The following is a 24,074-nucleotide window of genomic DNA, read 5'->3' on the forward strand; positions in this document are numbered from 1 at the left end:
ATCTAATTATTTTGACAAACGAAATATTTTTTTGGAGAAAGCGGAAGTCGTCTGTCGTCATGAGACGCGACACTAACCAGTCGCTTAGGGGGAGGAGGAGAAGCTCAATGGTTCATAATGTGGCGACTGCACTTTTCTAACTTTGACAGCATGAAACGAAATAGTTTCCTTCAGCGTTAAACCGAATCCCGTGATGTTGTCCGCCGCTTTATAACGTGTTCGGTCTCGAGTGGCTGTGGATGAGCTTAGCATGCTAGGCTAAGAGACGTTAACTTAAGCCTTATCGATAATTAAACTGTGTTGGCAACTCCATGGAAAAACTTGTTTTTGTGATTGTCCACTATGAATTCGTCAGATGGATACAGAGAGCCTGTGGATCATACCCAGGAAGAAAACATCATCTCCACAGGAGACAACAACAACAAGCATGTAAGTCTGCTATATCATATGTTGGAAACCATTCACAATATTCACACATGAAATACATTAATAGGGATTTTTATATAGTGGACTTTAGATCACTCAAAAGTCAAACGAAAAATAGTTCTCGATTACGACTTTGGATGCGTACGTCGTTAATTACATCATTGTTGTCCCATTATAACAACATGCAGGATCAATTTTAACTGTGGAGTGGACCTTCGGTAATAAATGTTGAACATACGTTATATAGAACATCAGGTTGCGTTAAGATGATTTTGCTTTATTTAACACACACACACACACTTGCTTGGTACTTGTGAAGGACTCGGCCATATGCTCGGGAAGCAGCAGCAGTGAAATCAAGAGCTGCGCTGTGGTCAAGTACTGCGCCGCCCCTCCTCCCAGCACGTACGCCATGCTGCAGGAGAAGACCGACCTCAAGCTGCCCCCTGCCAACTGGCTGAGAGAGAACCCCCAGCTGGGCACTGCTGGCACCACCGTGCTGGGCTCCAGCAGCAAGGGCAAGCCGTTCTCAAGGTAGCAAATGTCATTTGTGGTGGACTAGAGGTTAGCTTGTTTGGATTCGAACCCTGAAACGCAGAACGGTGATGTTCTGCCAGTGATGATTAGTGACAGGCAGAACAATTAAAATCCTTTCCACTAGAAGGCAGTAGGTGCATAATTAACATGTGTACCCATTTCATTATTATGCTGTGAAATCTTATCCAACATACCTCTAATGTTTTTTGTTTTTTTTTTGTCAGTTTTGGAATGGCCTATGACTTTATCGACTGCATCGGGGATGACGTCGATGTCGTATCAGATTCAGAGGTTCGGGGAACAGACCACAACTTTTCATACGCATCTCTTTCAACATGTCATGTTAATACTAACCTGTCCTCCCTGACAGAACATCAAGAAGTTGTTGAAAATCCCTTACAGTAAGTCACACGTCAGCATGGCCGTCCATCGTGTGGGTCGGACCCTCCTTCTGGACGAGCTGGACATACAAGAGCTCTTCATGAGGTCCTCGCAGGTACTGCGATTAGTGGCCTCGTCCCATCTATCACTCTTTGACAGGCTATTTCTCATGTGGTTTCTTTTGATTGGTTTAATGGCATACACAAAAAAAAGACTTAAAAAAAAATATTGTCTGTGTTGTAGACAGGAGATTGGACGTGGTTGAAGGACTTTTACCAACGCCTGATGGATCAGAAGTGGCAGAGAAAAAAGAAGAGCAAAGAGCATTGGTATCAGAAAGCAATCTTGTCCAAGTTCCTCTACTACAGGCGAGTTCTTCAAATTCCTCAAAAAATAATCATTTTCACGTCATTTAGCGGTTCATCTGATAGTCAAACCTCTTGTCCCTTGCAGCATTAATGGCGACTGCGCTGCCGAGCCGGTCGTGGACAACCTGAATGACGACGAGGAATGTGGGGCGCAGGAGTTCGGTTCGTCATGGCCAACCACCTTCACCAGCTCGGATGCGGAAGACACAGCGGCTTGTAAACGGGTAGATTAGCGTTGCTAATTTGACATTATTAAACTGCCCGAAGCTAGCTGGGATAGGCTCCAGCACCCCCGCGACCCTTATGAGGAACAAGCGGCTAAGAAAAACACCACATGAAACTTCTTAGCTTACTTCAACATAGTTCTTTGCCACCAAGGAACAACAAGGAAACAACAAAGCAATGCATTAATATTAGGCATGGTGAAAATATGTTTTATGTTCAAATATCTTTGCAACATGTTTAAACAGTGTGTTCTAATGAGTTTTAAAATGTTTTTTTTTAGTGCGTGAGAGGGCTAACACTACATTAATTTTTTTTATAACGGTCATGCTAGATTTAATCAGCCAATATTATCTGTTTATTTTTTATTTTTTTTTGTAAGACATTAACATTTTGCAGTATAAATAATCTGTTCATACAAAATGTTGGAATCAGCACAAGCCTCAAAAAGTCCATCATTAGTTGGGCTCTTTTATTTTAGTTTTTTTGTATTGTCTCTTGGATTTTAACCTATTATGTGTCAGTCTAGAAAATATCCTCTTCGTTCACCGTATCCAAAATGAACGAAACTTTTGACTTCAAATGTTTTAGGAACCTGGCCCCATGGACAGCAAATTCGCTTTAGGCCAGGTGACGTCGGCACCTCAAGAGCAAAACCTGCCGGCGCTCTTTAACGAAGGCGAAAACAGTCAGGTCAGTTCATTCAGTCTGAGCGGATGTGTTTTAACGTGACAGTTAAACGTCTTTCTGTACTTTGTAGGGTTTAAGGAACGACTTTGTGCGAAACATCATGTGGACCTTTGAGGACATTCATATGTTGGTGGGCTCCAACATGCCCATTTTCGGAGGCGGGCGCTATCCGGCCGTCAGCCTCAAACTCAGGTTGGAATTTTGGATGTGAAGGTTGTTTGTGAATTGAATCACAGCTTCTTGCTCCTTTGATATTTTGACAAAAACATGTAAAGAATAACATTTTAAATGATAACGTGCAAAATATTTCTTCATTAAACATGAACCACTAATCTACTTTAGGCCAGGTAATGAGTCTCCTATTTATTACATGCCGGCGTGTCATCAAATGCATGTCAACATTTTTGTGTCTTGTTTTTAATTTCCAGGGACAACAATAAACCCATCAATATCCTGACAGGTATCGATTACTGGCTGGACAATCTAATGTGTAACGTCCCCGAACTGGTCATGTGCTTTCACGTCAACGGCATTGTTCAGGTAAATGTCTGAATTTGTGTCCCTTTGACGCCCGGCCGCTTTTTACATTTCAATCTGTGCGTTTCCAGAAATACGAGATGATAAAAACAGAGGACATCCCCCATCTGGAGAACTCAACTTTTTCCACCAGGGTGGTGAAAGACATCGCTCAGAACATCCTTTCTTTCCTCAAGTCCAACTGCACCAAAGAGGGTCACACATACTGGCTGTTCAAAGGTATCGGAGGAGAGAAAGCGATTTAAAACGTGTGTTCATGTTTCTAACAGTCTCCCTGTCTCGTATCATTAGCTAGCGGGAGCGACATCGTCAAGCTTTATGACCTTACCACACTGTGCGAGGAGGCCGAAGAGGAGAAGAGCCACAATCCCTTCACGCTCCCCGTGGCTGTGCTGCTTTACAAGTAGGAAAATGTCTTCATTTGTTAAAGAGAGTGGGGGGGGGGGGGAAACTGTCTTGACTGGCTGCTTTGTTTTGTGCTTCAGAGTGGCATGCAACCTGATGCTCAAGGCCAGAGAAAGCAGAAAGCATTACGGCACAATCCGAACTCTGCTTTTAAACTGCGTCAAACTTCTGGATCAAGACAGGCATCCCCAGGTAAGCTAGCTTACCTGAAAGCAAGCCTGCTCCCTAGTTAGCTACCTAGCTATCCACCTAGCTATCCACCTAGCTATCCACCTAGCTAGCTACCTAGCTATCCACCTAGCTAGCTACCTAGCTATCCACCAAGCTAGCTACCTAGCTATCCACCAAGCTAGCTACCTAGCTATCCACCAAGCTAGCTACCTAGCTATCCACCAAGCTAGCTACCTAGCTATCTATCTAGATAGCTACCTTTTGGGGGGCTTAAATGGATTCATTGTAGCTATTAAATTAATTATAATGTGGCTAAGTTCCCATTGAAGTGAATGGAAATGCCTTCAATCCATTGTAGACCCTATCAACAACATTTTAACAATATGTGTGTGTGTTTTTTTGTTTGTTTTTGTTTTAATAAATAGCATTCTAGTCTAGTGTACTTTATAAAAAACAAAGACATGCCATTATTAAATTGAAGGTAAAGAATAAAATAGTTTTCGCCACCTTTTTGTTTGGACATGTTGCTGGTCCTTTTGGTGTCTTCGCTTTCACCACCTGAGGGCAGTATAATACAACCCTAAGACACACGGAAAAGTCTCACAATTGACTCAAGCTGTTGTGATATTAGTCATTTTTCATATGGCATCAAACAACTTGAAGACTTAAAAGTTCTTCACTTCCTCACAAGCTTAGTCACAGAACCACACTATTTCCTTCAAGTCCCCAAATTCAGTGCTGATCTCACCTCCTCCACCCACGCAGATCATCGCTTCGGCCCACTACATGCTGTCAGAGCTTTTCCAGCTCGATGAGCCTCAGGAGGAGGAGGACGACGGAGGCGAGTGTTTCCGGGCCTGCGGCTCCGAGGACAGCTACAGCAATGACGACCGCGAAGAGGAAGACGAGGACCTGGAGGAGGACGAGAGCGACGACAGCGGCTCAGAGAGTAACAGACGCACGCGGGACGACAGTAAAGCTGTGGCTGTCATCCGATCTGTCGGGGAGCTGTCTGTCCCAGAGAAATACAAATCCACTCAGCTGATCAGAGTCAGTCTTTTTTTTTGTATTTGGTTTTTCATTACATGTTAAGCATTTTATAAGTGTTTTTTTTTTGTCTCTACAGCCTGGTTGTACTTTCCCTGTCTCGCACGACAAAGAGGAGCGATGCAGGCATGTCCTCAACTATGTATTGAAGGTAAGTCTGCGGCATATTCATAATTTCGTGAACAAGATAGAATGCCACCTATTAGAGGCAGTGCCAATACAATTCAAGTATTGTTAATTCATTACATGAACAAATGAATGGTACTTTATTTTTTTTTATTAGTTTTTTAAATAAAAATTATTTTCTTTGCCATTTTTTTTTAAACAAATTAAAAGGGTTCTTGCAAATTTTTAAAATATTTTGAATGCATGAATCTTAAAATAAAGCCTTAATTGGGATTAAAATGTCTTGAATAAATATTTCAAAAGTGAAAAAAAAATCTTAACACATAAGTAGGATTTCATGACGGTATATCGTCTCAAATCTCAAAATATTTAGATAAAAAAAACAAAAACGACGACAGCGAACAGTGATGGAATTTTAGTCGTGACTTTTTGGGGGGCTTTTTAATTGGCTGCAGGAATAAGAGCAGATGCATTTATGTATGACAGCAAGTTTGGACAAAATAGGACGTTAGGAACAATGGGAAGTTGGTCTTTAATTTAATTTCAAATGAAATAGAAACTCTTAAGTCTTGAAATTGACGCTTTAAGTTGTAGGAACCCTGATATTCACATAAACTAATTTCTTCTAATTGTTGTAATTAATAATTTCACCACCACGCTGTCATAGTTGAATTTGCTGTATTATAAATAAACACGTTTAAATAAACATCTGGTACTCTGCATTTGAGTTAAATACCATCAGGCAGTATTTGCTTAAACGTGGTATTTTTGTATGCTGGTTTATTACATGAAATGGCTGCATCACACCTCACAGGGGCTGAAGGCAGTCGACGGCAGCATCAAGAAGGAGAGTGACCTCCCGGCCGTGGACCCCAATACGCCCATCCCTCTCAAGTACGAGGACGGAAGTGCTGCCAGGAGCTGCGCCGCGGAGAAAGGCATCGCTCCTCTCCTTGAAAGAGGTCACCATCTCATCTGGCGTTACCGCAATAAAGCTATCAAGATAGTGGAAAATGAAGTTGTAAACGGAACATGGTGTGTCTCAGTGGGGCCCTCGCAGGTTGACCAAAAGCTACCGACGCGCTCGGGCATGATTCCCGGCACGTGGCAGCACCAGATGAAGCTGCAGCTCTTCCTCAAGGCCTCCAAGGCGTACTACGTGCTGTCCGACGCCGCCACCAACCTGCTGAAATACGGCCGAGCGTTGCGCTACATCAAGCTGTCTCTGCAAAGCTACGGTAAAATTTGTAACCAAACCGCAGAAACGAATCGTCATCGTTTTGTCGTCATTTCTCTTTTTTTTGTGTTCCGTGCAGATGCCTACTGCTCCATAGGGGGCGCCCTACACCCGCACGTGCTGCTGTTCCACAGCCACTGCCTCTCGCTATGCGGCGACATCCAGCTGATGTTGGCCCAGAATTCCAACAACAGAGCCGCGTACCAGGAGGAGTACAGCTACCAGACCAAAGAGGACCAGGAGATCTTACACAGCCTGCACAGGGAGAGCACCTGCCAGGGTTAGCGAGCCATCTCAACTGTTTCCAGACCAGTACAGTAAACAATCGACACAAATATCTGAGGAGAGGTTCCACTCATCGGGAGTAGGACTGTTTGATTATGAAGAAAATATTAATCATGATTCATTTGGTATTAATTGCAATCACGATTAGGAGGACACTTTTGTACAAAACAAGAAAATGTTTAATCATGTCAAAAAAAATATGAAGACAAATACATTTATTTGAAACACGATCATTTTGCAAGGACCTTTTGGACCAAACAAGATTTATTAAATTAGCCATTTCAAAATAAGAAAAGGTGCAAATATATAGGTTACATTTAAACAACTCAAAATTAGTATTAATAATCTTTTATTTTTGTTTACGATTATGCTGATTTTGTGATTGTGGAGTGTAATAATTGAAATTGTAATTGAATTTCGACTAATTGCACAGCCCTCATCGGGAGTTCCATACTCACAATTACAATCGAGATCTTGCCGTTGACGTCACGCGCCCCAAAATGGCCGTTAGTGCAGCCATTTTGACATGATTGACAGCAGTCGTGGACCAGCTGCCACAACTAGAAGAGGACAAAAAAGATTAGCATGCTCCAGGCTATCAAAAGAATAATTAATACGTGAAACTGAATCTGCAGATGCTAACTGTTAGCACACACAAAATGTGGGGGAAATAATCTGTTTCGTTCATTTATGCTGCTATGGTTTAATAGATATTGCACAGTTGAATTTAATAACTGACCAACACCATAAAGAAAACATTTTACGGCATAAATGAGGGTGGCCGATTTAGCAGCCAGGTTGCTAACGTCCCTAAATAACACAGCAACACTTGCGTCAAACTGCTAACTCGGATAGCATTTTGAGCACACATAAAGGAGAAATAAATCTGGATTGGTAAAGCCGGCATTTGAGGGGGCGTGTTCAGAGAAAGTCACGTGATCTCTATTGTCCCACTTCAGCGTTCAACATGGCCACCGACCTGTCCACGGACCCCGAGTACCAGCTGTTTGTGAGCAGCAAGTGCTACGAGGCCGCTTACGAGCTGCTGGTCTCGCGCGCCTTGAAGGAGGAGGCAGCGGATCAGCTGGCTCAGGTGCTGAAGCGGCTGGGGAACATCCGCAACGAGATGGGCGTCCACTACATGAACCAAGCGGCGGCCACGCGGACGGAGCAAGGTGAGGGCGTTGAACACGAAAAGCATGACATCGCCGTGCCTCATCGGCCGCCCTTCCGTCCGCAGTCACGATCTCGGTGTCCGCCGCCGAGCAGGAGATGTGGAAAAAGAGTTTCGCCTTCTTCGAGAAGGGCATGAAGGACTTTGAGGCCATCGGGGACAGCACCAACAAAGCGCTGCTGTTGTGCAACACGGGCAAGCTGATGAGGATCTGCGCCCAGGCGCACTCGGGCGTCTCCGCGGACGACAGCAGAGGGGAGTTCTCTCCCGAGGAGGCGCTCTACTACCACAAGGTGGCGCGAAAGTCTTGCATCACCTCTCGCTCCCTCTCAATTATTGAAACCAACTTTTAACTCTTTGACCGCCAAACACGTTTAATAACGATCAGTAAAATCACGATGTATGCCGCCATAAACGTTAAATGACGTCAACTAGTTTTTTTTGGGGGGGGTTTTCTCTCAGTGCAACGTCTTAGTGCAGCGTTGTCTGGTCAATGGGCTGTGGAATCCAAAACATTAACTATAGCCAGCAGATGGAAGCATTGTATCTTTTCGTGAACGAGCAAAGCTTTTGTCATCTCAAAGTTTTTTTTTTGTTTTTTGTTTTTTTTATAACGTGTGGCAGTAAAAGAGTTAATAACTAATTTTGAAAATGTCGCGATTCTTTTGAAAACTACCAGGCCATCGACTACTACCTGCGTGCCATGAGGTCACTGTCATGCCGCGAGAGCCACCAGCCAGTGTGGGACAGTGTGAACTGGGAGCTCTCCACCACTTATTTCACACTGGCCACACTTCTGCAGGACTACGCGCCGCTTTCCAGGAAGGCTCCGGAACAAGTATGTCATCTCACTTCTCATTCAAAACTGGCAACAATATGATCTCAATAAGTGTTTATTTTTCTAGATCGAGCGGGAGGTGACTGAGGCCATGATGAAATCGCTCAAGTACTGCGACCTGCACACCGAGTCAGCCCGCCAGCCGCTGTACCAGTACAGAGCGGCCACCATCCACCACCGCCTGGCCTCCATGTACCACAGCTGCTTCCGCAATCAGGTGGGCAACAAAATATTATGTGCTATTGCTATAAAAACATGGAAGCTACCAAAAGAAAGATTAGATTCTATTCTTTCACCAGGAAAAAAAAGTAATATTTGAATATCCGTTTTGCAGCAATTAGCATTAGAATGAACTTTCATCATTATTCACAAATCTGTTGAAAAAACTGGGGAAATAAGATTGTTGCAACATGGCCCTGGTTGATCTCTTATACTCTGCTGCCACCTGCTGGCCGTTTTTTTGTAGTAACTACCATTGCTTTAAGCAACCTCTTCAGGTAAAAAAACAAAACAAAAAACAAAAAAAAACGTATAAATACGTTTTTGGGACTATGGCAATATTTAAAATAGAACGTGTTTATACATTTTTGGGAGCAAATGAGTTAAGGTCACAACTGAGCTGTAGCCTATGCCAGCTGATTTTGGGTACAAGTTGTACATCACATTTTTACCATTATTGACACCCTGATCATTTTACCCAAAAAACAGGACAATATTTCAAAGCGGCAAAAGGAGAAAATCCAAAAACATGAATTGATTGTGATTCTGGTTTTATCTCCGAAAAATTTACACGGAACATTAAGATGGGAAATGTTACACTATTATAATCAGGATTATAATAGTTATTTTGTTTTGAGTTTCATTTTTGAATTTGAATTTTGAAATTTGTTTTCAGATCATTTTTTTTAAGCTTTTTAAAAAACGTCAGTTTATTTGCATTCATGTACGTCAACGTGTGCAAACGTGCATTAGGTGGGGGACGAGCGCTTGCGGAAGCACCACCGGAGCCTGGCGGAACTCCACTACAGCAAGGCCGCGTTTTTGTTCCTCAGCCTGAAAGACGCGCCGTGCGAGCTGCTCCGCGCGCTACTGGAGAGGGTGGCCTTCGCCGAGTTCACCATGGCGGGTGCGTTCCGCGGCCATCTACAATATTGCTACTAGGATGTGGCGGTTTAAATCCCTTGCTGCTTCTTTGGATTTTGCGTCTCGCTGCAGCTCAGAACAGCAGCACGGCCAAGCAGAAGAGCCTGACTGCCGCTTTGGAGGTCCTGGCCGAGACCCGCTGTGCCTTCCAGATTATTCACAAAGAACTGCTTGAGGAGCAGAACGAGGTGTGTGGCACACCCACTGGGTTGCCATCTGGGGGCATATAAAAAAAAAAATAGATTCAACATCGCCTGCAGCAGAACATTGAGAGAAGCACTGTTTAAAGCCTATTCTCAGGCGTCAGATGTCAAATCATCACACTTTATACTCCCTATGATTGCGAAACCACCTAAATGCACAATTTATTACATGTACAAAACAAGGGCTTTTTGACATGATAGCAGAGGCGTCACAATCATGGGATATGGGTGCATTCGCACGATAATGTTTTTTTTTTTGTCTCGCCATTACTTGAAAGTGGCTGAGGATCTTCATCCTGCTAGCTTCCAAATCATCAGCACGAGTGGGGCAGACATTTTCAGAAACAGGCAGATAATTCTGGAAGCATATTGCATTCACTTGGGGGGGGACTCCTGTCTATTTTTTTTTTTTTTTTTTAATATTTATTTTTTTGTAATTTTCAGTTTTCAGAATATTTTTTTCTGTTTGACTGCATATTTTTTTTCTGTCATTAAAAATATTCTTAAAAGGGGTGGGAGATTATTCAGAAAAAAACAGGAGGAAAAATTACTCTATTCAGAAAAGCTGGGGGGGGGGGGGGTGTTTTAAAAAAAACAAGAAAAAAGGTTAAAAAAAATAATAATTACTTAAAAAAATCAGCTCACCAGATTCTGTTTATCTGAGTAATTTTTTTCTGTTTTTTTAATCGACCCCAACCCCCCACGCCCGCATTTTTTTCTTCTATTTTTCTGTGTAATTTTCACTCCTGTTTTTATGAATATCCCCGCCGTTTTTCCTGAATTTTTTTAAATTTTTTTTATATGACAGAAAAAAAATGTTCAGAAAAATTTACACAGAAAATTGGTCTGAGAAACAGTTTTTTTTGTTTGTTTTTTTCCCAAGTGAATGCAATACGCTTCCGTAGATAACCACACATTCACTTGGTTCTCTTTTAGTATCAGTAAAATTTTATATATTGCAGTGCTATTAACAAAAAAAGCAAAACAAAACAAAACAAAAATACTGCTATTTTTAGGAGGCCTGTAACTAATTAATGCCCTTTCAACTCAGTTAAATCCTGAAAATGGACTTTGTTATGCGATTAACTTGAAATGTGAAAGTTAACATTTGGCCACTAGTGGGCGCTGCTGTTCTTCCGAGGCACTCACTCACCTCTCTCGCGTCTCGTGTGATGTTCAGGGAAGCGACGCAGCTCCTCCAGGATCTTCGGGCTGCCCCGGGTCAGGACTCAACCTGCAGGAAGTGACCAAGCTGACCGCTCTGTTCGAGTCGCGCTTCTCCGACCTGCTCCTGCAGCTCATCAAACTCATGACCAAAACCAAACGCAAGCCCAGGTGAGGACCCCGCATAAATAATGACAACTTTTTACGCCATCTTTCACGGGCAGAGTCTGACAATGTGTTGATGTGCAGCAAAAAGGACGACGAGCTGCTGCTAAGCTACAAGAACGTTTACTCCAAGATGCTGCGCTGCGACAAGAACACGCCTCTGCTCGCACGCGTTCGCCTCTACGCCCAACTGCTTGAGCAGCTCGCGCCCGACGCCGACGGCTACAACGCTGGCACGATGTCGTGACGACACACTGAAAAGCTACTTGCGCCTTTTTCATCAAATTAAAATCACCTGTGAAGGTTTAGTGCATTTTAGGTTCAGCCTGAACTTTCACCCAAAAGCTGAATATGACTTCTTTTTTTTTTTTTGTGAGTAGTGTATGTTCTACCAAAAATCAAGAGTCATGAAATATATTTTGGTTTTTACAAGTCCAGTGGTGCCTTAAGATACAAGTTGAATTTGTTCTTTCACCAGGCTCCTAACTTGGAAACATTATGTCAAATCTTTTCCCATTGAAAATACTTGAAATGACTTTCATCTGTTCCAGCCTAAAACTACAAAAATTGTTGTATGTATTTATTATTATACTTTATTAATTAATATTAAAAAACACATACTTAAAAAGATTTAAAGTATGAAAAAGTTGTCAAACTTTAAATGCAGCAGACAAATGGCTATACTGTTCACTTCGCCGTTATGAATCTCACTCCAGTTCTCGGCAACATATAACATCCTCTCTGACCTCATCAGTACAGCACTGATTTGAGTTCTATGCAGAGGATAAAGAGTATATGACAGCGGGTACTGTTATATTGTTTGTGCGCATGTTGCTGAACCGTTTTGTGTTCAATCTTGCTTTAAAAGGGTCAAAGCACAGTAAAAGTGATGCTATTTAGCATTAGCATTAAGCTCGTTTTAGAAATCTGTTTTAGGATGACTTGTTCAGTATTAGCAAATTGCTGCTTGTTGTAAAGTATGAGTTGAATTTAGCGTCACTTGTATGTCAAGGCACCACTGTCGAGAAATGCTAACGAAGCTACATGATTAAACAGTGGTAGGACACCATTTTGTCGGTGTTATTTCCTGTCAGAGCAAGAACCCTTTTGATTATGGGTGATATGAGCCATTTTGGGGCATTTTAATAATAACCCCCCCCCCCCCCCCCCCCCAAAAAAAAAAAACAGCGAGTGCAATATTGCTGGGATCCCGCATTCAGATAATTACATGCATGATGTCAGCGTGATACGTAAACGATACTTTGGGGGGAAATGACTGTCTGCGCAACAAGGTGCTAACATCACATAATGGCTGCCGTTTTGTACAGAACTTGCTGTGTACATGCTCAATCAATAATAATTTATTGGTTTGTTTTTGATATCGAGAGCTTCCGTTGGTGCTGTGTGAAAGTTTTGTTGCTTTCTCAAAACAGTGCGATTGTGTAAAAAAAAAAGAAAAAAAAAAAGTTACTCTCGGGAATGTTTGCTGTGACATGGAAATAAAACATTTTGGAATATGATGATGCACTTTTTTGTTTGCCATTTACTACAGGTGACCATCATGGACATTGTGGCTTACCGGTTTATTTAATTATTTTATGAAAACAAAGAATCATACATCATTTTAGAGCAGTTCAGAATATTTACCGAATAACATGGCAAACACATGAGATTCATTTTCATTTATAGAGCACTTAATATATTTTGTGTGTGGTTGAAACGTCATTAAGGTGTCACGTCATCGCCTGTAACTGCTCATGAATCATGATGCATTCAAATATGTATACAGATGTCAAAGTAATTTTGACTGTCCAATCGGAAGCGTGGTCAAAACTGCGGTGGGATGAGATTTGTGATTACGCGCCTTTCCCAGAAGGGGGCAGTGTTGGACAGACGATTGTATGCTCTTGTATGGACCATATTCCGGGTTTTTACTATCATTGCAGGGACCACTAGTGCTTTGTGGGGGACATTTTGGACGGTCCTCACAGCTCAAGACCTCTTTTTGAGGGTCAAGATTTGGTTTGAAAGTTTAGATTTGAATTTAATTTGGGTTGGAGTTAAGGTTAGGTTAAGGTTAGGGGCTAGGAAGTGAAATTATGTCAATGGGATGTCCCCACTTAGGAATTATATGCAAGTGTTTGTGTACACATATAAATATGTCACTTGAACCATGTGACTACTCCCATCCAGTCACCAACAAGAGTTTATGATCATAACGAATACACATCCAGTGCTTCTTAGATGACTTTTTGCTTTTATGCAAATAAAGCACAGACACATTTAGGATGTACAAACGGCAAAAAAAAAGACAAAAAGTTGAACACGAATTGCGCGCTGTGACTTTTCCTAGTCGCACGCGTCACTGAACACTGATGGAAAAAGCAAAAACGGCGGTCAAGGAGAAAATACATCCAAAAATCCAAAACGCGATGCTGCGGAGTCAAAAAGAGCATTTCGGTGGTCACGAATATGACATTTAAAAAAAAACAAAAAAACGTGGATGACATCATCACGCTTGGCTGTAAACTCTATAATAATTAGTGTCATTATGCGTCCATTAGTTTGTAACAACCACATCACATATGGAGAGAATTTCAAATGAATTCATTTTTCATCCAATTAATCCATAAATTGTCTTTTTTTTTCTTTTTTTGCTGAATGTGTACACAGAAGGAACTGATTTTGCTCATTTAAGGTGGACAAAGTGACTTGGTTCCCTTTTGTCCTTGCATCTGATGTTATAAAACACATTTTGCTTCCTAAATGTATAAAACACCTCCGACATAAACATCCAATCTTCTTGGAGCAGAAGAGTGTGCACAAATAAAATAATAAATAGTCCATTAGTACCTGAGCGAGGACAAGATTGAGCACCTTTAAGTGGGAGAGCACCGCTGACCATGTGACCTCACTGTCTCTTCTTTTTTTTTTTTTTTGCTTCCAAATGTCCCAAAAAGCGTCACATACGCTCACGATCGTTCCTTCGCTCTTTTTCCAAACTCCTTTGCAGGCGTTACCGACCAGTCCAGCTGAGCCTCATGATGAATTAGTGCAAATAAAAGAGAGAGCGAGCGAGACTCGCTCCATGCTCAGCAGTCTTTGGGGGTCTTTGGTGGTCTGTAGGGCAACACTGGTGCAGGTCTGAAACCAACAACACATTTTCATTAGTCCGCCGTTTAAAATTTAATTGGCTCACATTCATAAATGTTGGGTTTATTTAAAGACAATTTCAAGGGCCAATGAAATAAGACGTTGAATGATGAAGTCCGGACCGACCTGCTGGGTAACGGGATGGCGGGCGGCGGTTTGGGCACGGTGGGGATGGGGATGGGTAGCGGTCCCCTGCCGGGGATGTGAAGGCCCAACGCGGAGGCGCCGTGTGCCAAGCGAGCGCTTCGGCCCAGCGGGTCGGCGGGAAGCGGCTTCTGCGGGGGACTCGGCTTGTCAAAGTCCTGCAGATGGTCCGGGAGTTTTGCGATTTAGGGTGTTATGTTCTGAGGTTGGATCCCAAAAGCGCAGACACAAATAAGATTTTAACTCTTTATTCGCATAACGGCGTAGAACAAACTTAACTAGACGAGAAACGAGAATGTATCGAGAATCACGAGACGCTAAGCTAACTTGGGCTGTGGAGGAACAGAGGTAATAATCCGACAAAAACACACTTCTCAGACATGCTTATATAGACAGCGAATCAGTATAATTGGTTGTAGCTAGACATGTGGGTAACAGGACTGACATGGAATTATCTGATTGGCTGTTGACTGGATAAAGAGATTAAAGATTCCTGACATCACATAGCGTATTATCAGTTGAAACTCGATGCTGTTTACATCAGTTCAAAACAGACACTTGACCACACGGTCATGACCCAAACATAACCCCTGCATGACCCAAACATTACCTTTGCATGACCCAGTCATGAGTCATGACAGTGAGTTCCAAAAGTTCCGTCATGATCCGACTCAGTACAATGACCGCAACTCAAGAGATCTTCTGTCAAGTATGTGAAGTTCACATATGATAGCAATCGCACATACGACGTGAGACCAAGTTCGCTTGGACCTGAAATGGTTGCTTCGAACCAAAATGGCCGACTTCCTGTGTCTTTTCGGGCATGCGTTCTTGAGACTTTTCTGTGGCTCTATTCATGATAAAAGCTGCTACTAAATGTCATGTTGCTAAGGGAAACTGCAATCAGGGGCTGAATTTTTATTTTTATTTTTTAAATACAGTTTTGTCTTTTCTGGGGAGTTTTTGCTGCCATGCTTCACCCACATAAAAAAAAAAAAAAAAAAAAAATCTCTAGAGGACAGTAAAACAGACATCAAGGCTCAAACTACCCCCCCCACACTACAAATACACAGACACTAACCGTACAATCGGCATTTTATATACAGTACCGGTAATTATTATGCTTGAAATTATTTGTTTTTATGTTAAAATACGTTTACAAAGTATTTAAAAAGTAGGTTTTAATAGATTAACAGATTTATGACCCCCAAAAGCTTTACCCTGGTAATAGGACTCTGGCTGGCCTGCGAATAGAGAAAATATGCATATAAATGAGGCAAATTATATTTACCGGTACATAGAACAAAACAAAGGAAAAAAAAAAAATGAGAATAAAATTTTGGTTAGTAGCAAAAAAGAAATAAGTAAGCATTCTTCACAAAAATTCTAAGTTACCCCGAAATAAAATATAAATACAAAATAATATATTATTTAATAACAAAAAGTAAACTAAAATAAAAACCTTTTATGTATTTGCTTTTTCTATGCCACAAGATGAGCGCAAACTACTTTTTTTTTTTTTTAAACCAAGCCACTCAACTCACTTGAGCACCAAAATGTCACCCAATAGCACAAACATATCGAATAGGAGAGTTTTTCAGTGAATAATGGAGAATCTGTACCACCCCCCCCCCCCCCCCCCCTTCCAAAAACTCAAAACAAAACTGTCCTGTGTTTACCCTTAGATGCCACTAGATGGTGGAAAAGGACTACTTTAGTCCAAATGAAGCTCTTCAACTCGCTTAGTGACTAGGAGAGTTTTTCAATTAATAAGGGAGAATATGAGAATATTAGATATGTTTTAATCACCAAAGGCAAATAACTTTTTCACAATATGTGAAAACAAACTACCGTAATGTGTATTTCATTTTATTTGACAGGATATAAAGCCGCTGCCGGCAGTTTGTAGTGGCGGCGATGGTCTTTTAATTCAGCGTGAAAGATGGCACCCGGAAGCCCGGGCGACGTGATCAAGACGTACGAGCCGTGTTGAAAGCGTGACAAACGGCGCAGCCTTTCGGACACGATGGGCGAATGTTGTCGAGGAGGTGACACTTCCCAGAGGGCCGCTCTTCACTCACCGGCGTGGGTGATGAAGAGCCTCAGAGCAAGCAGCAGCAGCAGCAGCAACAGCAGCAGCTCACCTGCTTTCCAACAATACTTGCTCGCCCACTTTGGTGTCAATAAATAAATAAATAAATAAATAAGACTGCACGTCACTACAAGAAAAAAAGTCAAGAAAGTATTCTCATCTTGATGTGATTTCGCTGCCGGGCACAAAAGATCATGAGGGTCCCTGGAGAGCAGAACGTCGTCTGACAACATTGATGTTTTAGGTTGGCTTAATGTAAGGAAAAAAAAAAAAAAAAAAAAAAAAAAACTGACAGTGAAACAAAAATATCAAAAGAATCATATTTTTCTTATTACGGTGTTCAACCGCTATTTAGACAGGAAAGTGAAAATCCACCAATAATGGACGCCCAACCCCAAAAGGTTTTGAATTGTCGATCTGCATATTTATTGCCACTCCCACTTGACGTTTGAAGTCAAAACAAAGAATTGCAGGTTGTGAAATTCTGACTTGGCTTGATGAAGTCAGTTTAGCTCAATGCTAACTGGGAAGTAGCATGGAGAAGCTAGTGGTAGCATCAGATGTCAGTGGCGTGCAAAGCAAGTATTTTGAAACTTGTTGTCGATACACAGTAGTGCAGAACGATTATGGAGAAAAAAAAAATCACAAATCAAAATGAATAAAAATGATTTTTTTTTCATGGATTTCAAAACTTATTAATATCACAGGAAAATCCCTTCCAGACGTCAATGCTAATTTCCGGTTAGCATGTCAATGGGATCTTACATTGACGTTAGCATTAGCACTGGCAACGTTTTTAAAAGGAATCTTATTTTGTATTTAAACATAAAATGCGCATAATTGTTTTTTGTTACACATTTAGTTTTACTGTAAAATCCACCTGTTTTTATCCATCTCAGGGAGCGGCCATTTTGCTACTTGCTGTCGACTGAAAATGACATCGCAGTGCCTAAGGGCTCAAGCTTGAAGATGTCACACGACCAAACCCAGAAAACAGATGAGCCGTGAATTCCTATTCCCCCAAACGCAATATTAATATGAATATCATGTCTAACACTAGCATGAACATATTATTGTCAAGAAAATATTTTGACTTTCCCTATTAAGCAATGGATATTTGAACGCAAACAGTGCAATGACACATAATATAGTAATACTCATGGGCATATATTCTTTATCCTTTGTGAAAAATGATTAATATTACTGCAGTTTACTGAGGTAGTTGTGAAACTCTTCTTTGTGTGTGTCACTATGTCAGTAATATAGTGCCTCCTGGTGGTCAGGATGCAAACAGCAGAGGGAGCAGCACAACGTCCAAAAAATGTACCAAAAATTCTTTACAATCTATTAAATTATGTCACAACTACATGTTTTTTTTATAAACCCGTTTTTTTAGCATGCCTTTTTTGTATTAAAAATCTATTTCTGGGAGATTAATGGCATTTCTTTTAATTCCAGTGGGGAACAATGATCGAATCGAGCGATCTAAACTCCAGCAATTAAATTAGGCCATATTTTTTCTTTCTCATTTCAGTGTTGATGCCATCCGTTGCCGCAACATTTGACAGAACGCGCTGGAAAAGGCAACGAGTGTCCTGCACAAAGACGTGATTGGCCTTCAAAGGAGCCTTTGCGAATCACAAATATTAGCCGTGACAGAGGCGGCGTCACGTCTCACAATAAGCGGCTAAACTCATTTTCCTCGGAGGGTTGCCGCCCGGCTCGCCCTCGCTGCCCTTCTGATTCAATCCCGTCGCCGATGTGTGACACGTCGTCTCTCCGCTTGATTACAAGCCGTGCAATCTCGCTACCTGCGCCTTGTTTTGACACGCCGTCCTTTTTTTTTTTCTTTTTAGGAGGCAGACAGCCGCCTTTTGTCGGATAGCTTAAATGCGCATTTAGTCCGCGCGCCTCGATTGCGGTGCATCTTGGGAAATCACGGTTGCTTTCACATCATTGGCGTGCTCTCGATACAAATGTCCTAAAAACTAGACGCACAAAGTGAATTAGAATTTGGAGCAACGACTGAAGGAGACAGGGGGGGGATTTATTCTCTCCGCTGCTTTCAATATTGCTGACTCAGCAAATCGGGACGAGGGGTGGGTGGGGTGGTGGGTGGGGGGTGCAGGATGGGCACTTTCTGGCTTCCTGTATTTTTTTTTAAAGTGATTCATTTCCATGGGAGGGAATACTTGAATCATGTGACGTCTTTTAGGGCTCAGCCGGGAACTCAACTTGTTTAATTTTTAAAGCAAATGATAGAAACGATGATTAAAAAAGAATCTTTTATAACACTGTGGTGAAGCATGTTGACATTTCACTCCTCCCCATATGCACCATCAAGAGAGAATTTCCCGTTTTTTCCTCCCATGCAACTAAATTGGACAACATAATTTTTCTCAAGAGATCCTCCACCAATTTGGCAACGATGGCCTTAACGATTGGAAAATAGAGAATGCAATTTGTGGAGAAATTGTGAGTGAAGGCAGAAAGACTGAATGGAATGATGTGGAATGATATACAGTGAGCTGGAAAGAGCTACAATGATTGTTTCGGTAAAAAAAAAAATGTAGAAATTAGAGTAGAAAAAAAAAAGTGAATTTTTAGAGCGACAACAATTTTAAAAAAAATGTTTCCCTTACATTTAAACTCAGTCAAATACACTTTTTTTTTTTTTTTTAACACATTGTAAAACTATTTCATCACTACAGAAAAATAAAATAGCTAGCAGCTCTCCTTTCCCACATGCAAGGGCATTCATCATCTGTATAGTAAGTAACTATAGCCGACTGTAAACACAGACGAACAGATGACAAGATGGACGGCAGCTCAATATTTTGCAGACACCAACCTGGCCCAGTCGGTAGGATGCGGGCTTGCGTGGCAGGCTGAGGAAAGGCGGCACGGCGGCGGGCGACAGAGCTTCGGCGCGACGCTCGGCCGCCGGCAGCCTGTGTCGGGCCGGCAGAGGCGGCAGGGTGGGCTGGCCCACGCTGAGCGACACGGGCATGGGCTGGCTGATGTGCAGCGGCTGGTAGAGCGGCAGGCGGCGCAGGCTGTGCGAGTGGAACTTGTGCGGCGGGAGCAGAGGCTCGGCACTCAGGAGGGACGGCTGAGCGGAAAAAAATAAAAATATAAAAAATAAAATTAGGATTGACGAGTTACATTTCGAAATTAGAGATCCTTATTTTTTTGGTGTTTGGGATTGAAATCGCTGTAAATCTAAAGCAGAGATGATCAATTCCTGCTTACTTCTCCAAGAGGAAGCAGACATGAAAGTCTTTCATATCCACCCTCGAGGTATTCCCCAGGGCTCTGTCCTGGGGCCCCTGCTCTTCATTATTAATGCCACCATCCACTCGGCCTCATTTTCCCTAACTTCAGCATTCACTTCAATTTACTTTGCTTATCCATCTATCATATATATATAATAAACTAAAAATCACATTCAAATTATAATAAAACGAAAAAACATGATGAAAAAAATACACATCTACTGTGCTGTACACTGCAATAAAAAAAAAAAAAAAAAAAAAAAGTTTTAATAGAAAAAATGACTAAATGAAAAAAAAATCAAATGATGAATGAAAAAGCTTTTATAATAAAGTAAAATCATACCAAAACGAAAAAACAAACGAAAAAATATATATGATTAACGGGATTTCTTTTTCCATTATTGCGGCTAGTTTTTGGAACGTAACACCCGCGATAAATGGCACACTGTGGGAACACTGTATTCCACAGAGCTCTATCCTGGGGCCCCTGCGTTTTGTTATCAACCCCCCACTCATTTTCTGTAAAACCCGTATTCACTTCGCTTGCTTTGCAGATGACATCAAGCTCTACCTATCCTGCAAACTAAACATTTCCACCCTCCCTCCCTTCACCTCATTCTTGTCTTCAAAAGTTCAATGATCTACGATGACATCATGAAGTCCAGTACATACAAATCCACATGTGTCTCATAAAAGTTTACAACATTAGGGGTGACGTTCCAAAAAAAGTTGCTGCTCCACACACACTTATTACGTAGCTAACACATCCCAGAACGGTCCGTAACGAATCCTGCGTGCCATTATCAAAACGTGTTTTCATTGTCTGCTGCCAACATTCATCACCTCCGCTGGCTTGTAAGGAGCTCATCTTAACGGAATGTCAACTTGATTAATATTTCTTTTGAGGGGAGGCGGAATCGATGACACGCCTCGGCGTCAGCTTGTCAACAAAGCGCAAATGGATCTGATAAGAAAAAGACTCACCTTGTAAATGTTGGCTCCCAGTCCGCAGGGTTTGGGAGGAGGTTTGCGTTGCGGTAATGGTCTGCAGGTGGACTGGATCCTGGCTGGGCTGGTGGGCCTCTTGGCCTCGATGGATCTGGGAAAGGTCAGAAAAAGGGACTTCAGACGTTGTGAGTGCACCTCTATTACGGGAATTACAACATTTTTTTATGTTGAAAACAATCAGTTTGGTGCTACAGTCCCAAGAGAGGCAAACTGTTTTTCGTATTATTTTACGGCTTTACCTGAGCTTCTCCAACGTGCTCTTCCTGTTTGTGAAGAGCAGTCGCAGCAGCGTCTTCCTCTTGAGGAAGACGAGGCCGCTGGCCATCAACAGGCCGCTGGCGGCCACCAGGACGGCCACGGCGACGAGCACGCTGTCGGCTGACGCCGCATACGACAAGACGCGCGTTAATGCACACGACGGCATGCGTTAAAAAAAAAAAAGCGAGTCATCGTTTCATGATGAGTCATATTTGGAAAGAGCGAGCGAGTGTGATTTACTGCCGGGGCCAATTGGGAGTTGTGTTGTTCCAAGAAATTCAGAGCGCAACAGCGAGGGAAGCGATGTAAAACATAACAGCTGTGGCTTCGCAAATGAAATCATTTGCGTGGAGTTTACCTGCCAGTCTCGTCGGACCGCTGTCGATGCTTCCGCCGAAGCCGGCCCCCTCGCAGAACGGGGGCGACCAGTGCGCTTCGCAGTGGCAGTTCTTTTTGTTGTTGCACACCTGCAACAGAGGATATGCAGTAATACTTACTGTTTTATATAGTTAAGCCCCGTTTATCGATGGAATGGTCAAAATTTGCAATATAAATAGAACATATATATATATATAGATATATTAGTGTTGTTAAGCACGAATGGATCGCACAAAATTCCATAACTTTAATCAAGATCAATCACATTTTTTTTTTACTATTGTCTAAAAGCTTGTAACTACGACAACTTATTTAGGGCCACGGATAAATATATATATTTTTTGGGGGTGGTTTAATATTCTGAGAAAAAAAAAACTCAAATATTTGCAACATTATAAATTTGCACGAATAAAACGTCAAAAATGTACAAGAAATAAACCCGCAGATTTATGACATTATAAAGTAGAAAATTTGCAAGACAAAAAACTCACAAATTTACGAGAAATAAACTTGTAGATCTGTGACATTATAAAGTGGCAAATTTGCGAGAAAAAAAATTACATGAGGAAAAAAGCTTGAATATTTGCAAAATAAATTTTGGGGGTAAAATTCTGAGAAAAAAATTGAATATTTGCAACATTATAAAGTTCAAATTTGAAAGACAAAAACCTCACAAATATACAAGAAATAAACTTGTAGATCTGTGATCTAAAGTAGAAAATTTGCGAGGAAAAAAAATTACATGAGGAAAAAAACTTGAATATTTGCAAAATAAATTTGGGGGGTAAAATTCAGAGAAAAAAAAAATATTTGCAACATCATAACGTTACAAATATGCGAGAGAAAAAAACTCACAATTTATGAGAAATAAATGCGCAGATTTGTGACATTATAAAGTGGCAAATTTGCAAAAAGACCTCACAAAGTTATGAGGAAAAAAAAAAGGATTTTTGCGACATATAGTGGCACATTTGTGAGACAAATACTCAAATTTACGAGAAATAAACTCGCAGATTTTTGACATTATAAAGTAATTAAAAAAAAAACACATTTTATGAGACATAGACTCGCAGGTTTGTGAGGGGAAAAAAGTATTTAACAAGTTCTTCCACCGGAGCTACTTTGCACACTTGAGAATTGTGATTTGGCACAAACATACGAGTAGGCTACGTGTATTAAAAAAGAAAAAAAAAAAAGTGCCACACTCCTGTAGCGTTAATTTCTAAGGCCCAGCGGAGGTAACTTGAGCAGGGTATTCTCCCCTGAGATATTATTTATGCCAAAAGTGCTGCAGCAGATCATTTTGTGTCATTCACAACAATGTCAAACAAAAAAAAACAAAAAAAAAACTGAGTGAACACGTGGCTAAAAGTCATATAAACGAAAGAACGTGCAAAAGGGAGTCCAGCCCATGTAACACGAAAGGGGACTTCCCATAGAGCCAAGAGGATTCCCGAGTGAGCTGATGTTGGGAGGAGGAGCAGGGAGGTGACTGAGGGGGAGTTGCGCAGCTGCACGAAAGATGGACGCTGGATGCTAGCGAGGTTACGAGGCACAACGAGGGAGGTTTGATGAGCGACAGCTTGATATCTCCATGACGGAGGGGAATTTTCCTCCAGAGCCAACCGAAGCACGCCTCCTCCTAAGACGGTGTCACGTGAACGCTAACAAGAAAGGGAGAGCTGCAGCAAAGTGTAGACTGTGGCGTCTATTCTATAATTTGATCATTTTTAATATGATGTTGCTTTTAATTATATATAGTAACAAGTCTAATACTAATTCAGTATTCTGCTCTCCCAGTTTTTGTTTTTAGCTTGAGAATATTAGGCACTAAGCTAGGAGGGAAGAAAGTGTCATTGTTTGCTTATAGAATTCGAGTGACAGCTGCAGTACCCCATTTAAAAAAATATATATACTTGATAGATTTCATAATAAACTTCAAGTTTCAGGCTTCTCTACTGGTCCAAATGGGCTGCTAGCTAGCGTCAAGCAAATGTTAGCTTTGCTGTGCTAGTTTCTGGCTAAAGTTGAGTTTTTGTTGACTAAAACTGGATTGAAACGATCATAGAGAGAAATGACTAAATTGCGACTAAAACTAATGAGCATATTTGTCAAAAAAAATAAATTAATTAAGATGGCTGCCAAAAACACCAACTGTGCACAGCAAACTGAAACAGAGCTTTTAACTCATTCACTGCTAGCCCAGTTTAAATATATCTTTGCCGTATATAGCCGTCAATGGCACTGGATGAGTTAAAACCATTTTCCTGTGACAAACTTTGTCATGATTTTGATTCCCAGAACTCATTCAAACAAGCAAAAGCCCGGCAAAAAGGAGTGCATGAAGTTGGACGTAAAGTCAACATGCTTTTAATTTGCCGAGTAACTGCAGTGATTAAACGGACAACTTGCTCAAGACTCAATTAGAGTGGAAGACAGGCTGCGGCCTCATTAAATATTGAGTCGGCTGCTGCTTTGCACTCACCCCACGTCCGTTGCACTTTCCCGAGCACTCGTGCACGCCGAAGACGCTGACGTTCTGGCACTGGCGATTCAGACACACCTGCAGATTGAAGCAATTTTGGTTAGGTTCAATTTAGTGAAGCCGCACTATTTTCACATTTATCAGTCAAATAGAGAACATATG

General features: G+C 41.6%; 2 protein-coding genes across 5 annotated transcripts in view; one reads left to right on the plus strand and one right to left on the minus strand.

The window, feature by feature from the left end:
• The first annotated feature begins 66 nt into the window (after positions 1–66).
• Positions 67–12,609, plus strand: edrf1 (erythroid differentiation regulatory factor 1). 2 transcript variants are annotated; one of them, XM_077495414.1, is made up of 25 exons: positions 67–429; positions 746–960; positions 1,188–1,254; positions 1,334–1,459; positions 1,588–1,712; positions 1,798–1,936; positions 2,526–2,627; positions 2,695–2,816; positions 3,053–3,164; positions 3,233–3,380; positions 3,453–3,564; positions 3,647–3,758; positions 4,503–4,787; positions 4,864–4,935; positions 5,725–5,872; positions 5,957–6,148; positions 6,227–6,427; positions 7,392–7,607; positions 7,673–7,899; positions 8,286–8,444; positions 8,512–8,661; positions 9,417–9,570; positions 9,660–9,775; positions 10,971–11,125; positions 11,204–12,609. In XM_077495414.1, exons 1-25 carry the CDS (start codon positions 343–345, stop codon positions 11,364–11,366), a joined length of 3,705 nt encoding a protein of 1,234 aa, XP_077351540.1. In that variant the 5' UTR covers positions 67–342; the 3' UTR covers positions 11,367–12,609. The 2 variants fall into 2 exon arrangements, with proteins under 2 accessions (XP_077351540.1, XP_077351539.1); XM_077495413.1 differs by having other exon boundaries at positions 5,725–6,148.
• Positions 12,610–13,353: 744 nt separating this feature from the next.
• The window catches only part of adam12b (ADAM metallopeptidase domain 12b), a 58,700-nt gene continuing 47,979 nt past the window's right edge, over positions 13,354–24,074 (minus strand). For 2 of the 3 annotated variants that reach the window (XM_077495277.1, XM_077495276.1), the window contains exons 17-23: positions 23,913–23,990; positions 21,408–21,516; positions 21,031–21,169; positions 20,768–20,882; positions 19,360–19,620; positions 14,399–14,574; positions 13,354–14,263 (exon numbers count right to left, since the gene is read on the minus strand). In XM_077495277.1, coding sequence (XP_077351403.1) covers positions 14,212–14,263; positions 14,399–14,574; positions 19,360–19,620; positions 20,768–20,882; positions 21,031–21,169; positions 21,408–21,516; positions 23,913–23,990 — 930 coding nt within the window. In that variant the 3' untranslated portion in view covers positions 13,354–14,211. Of the gene's footprint in view, positions 14,264–14,398; positions 14,617–19,359; positions 19,621–20,767; positions 20,883–21,030; positions 21,170–21,407; positions 21,517–23,912; positions 23,991–24,074 lie in introns of those variants that run through there. The other variant, XM_077495279.1, reaches the window with a different exon arrangement.

The sequence above is a fragment of the Festucalex cinctus genome, chromosome 14 (genome assembly GCF_051991245.1).
Source record: "Festucalex cinctus isolate MCC-2025b chromosome 14, RoL_Fcin_1.0, whole genome shotgun sequence".
In the NCBI taxonomy this organism is placed as follows: domain Eukaryota; kingdom Metazoa; phylum Chordata; class Actinopteri; order Syngnathiformes; family Syngnathidae; genus Festucalex; species Festucalex cinctus.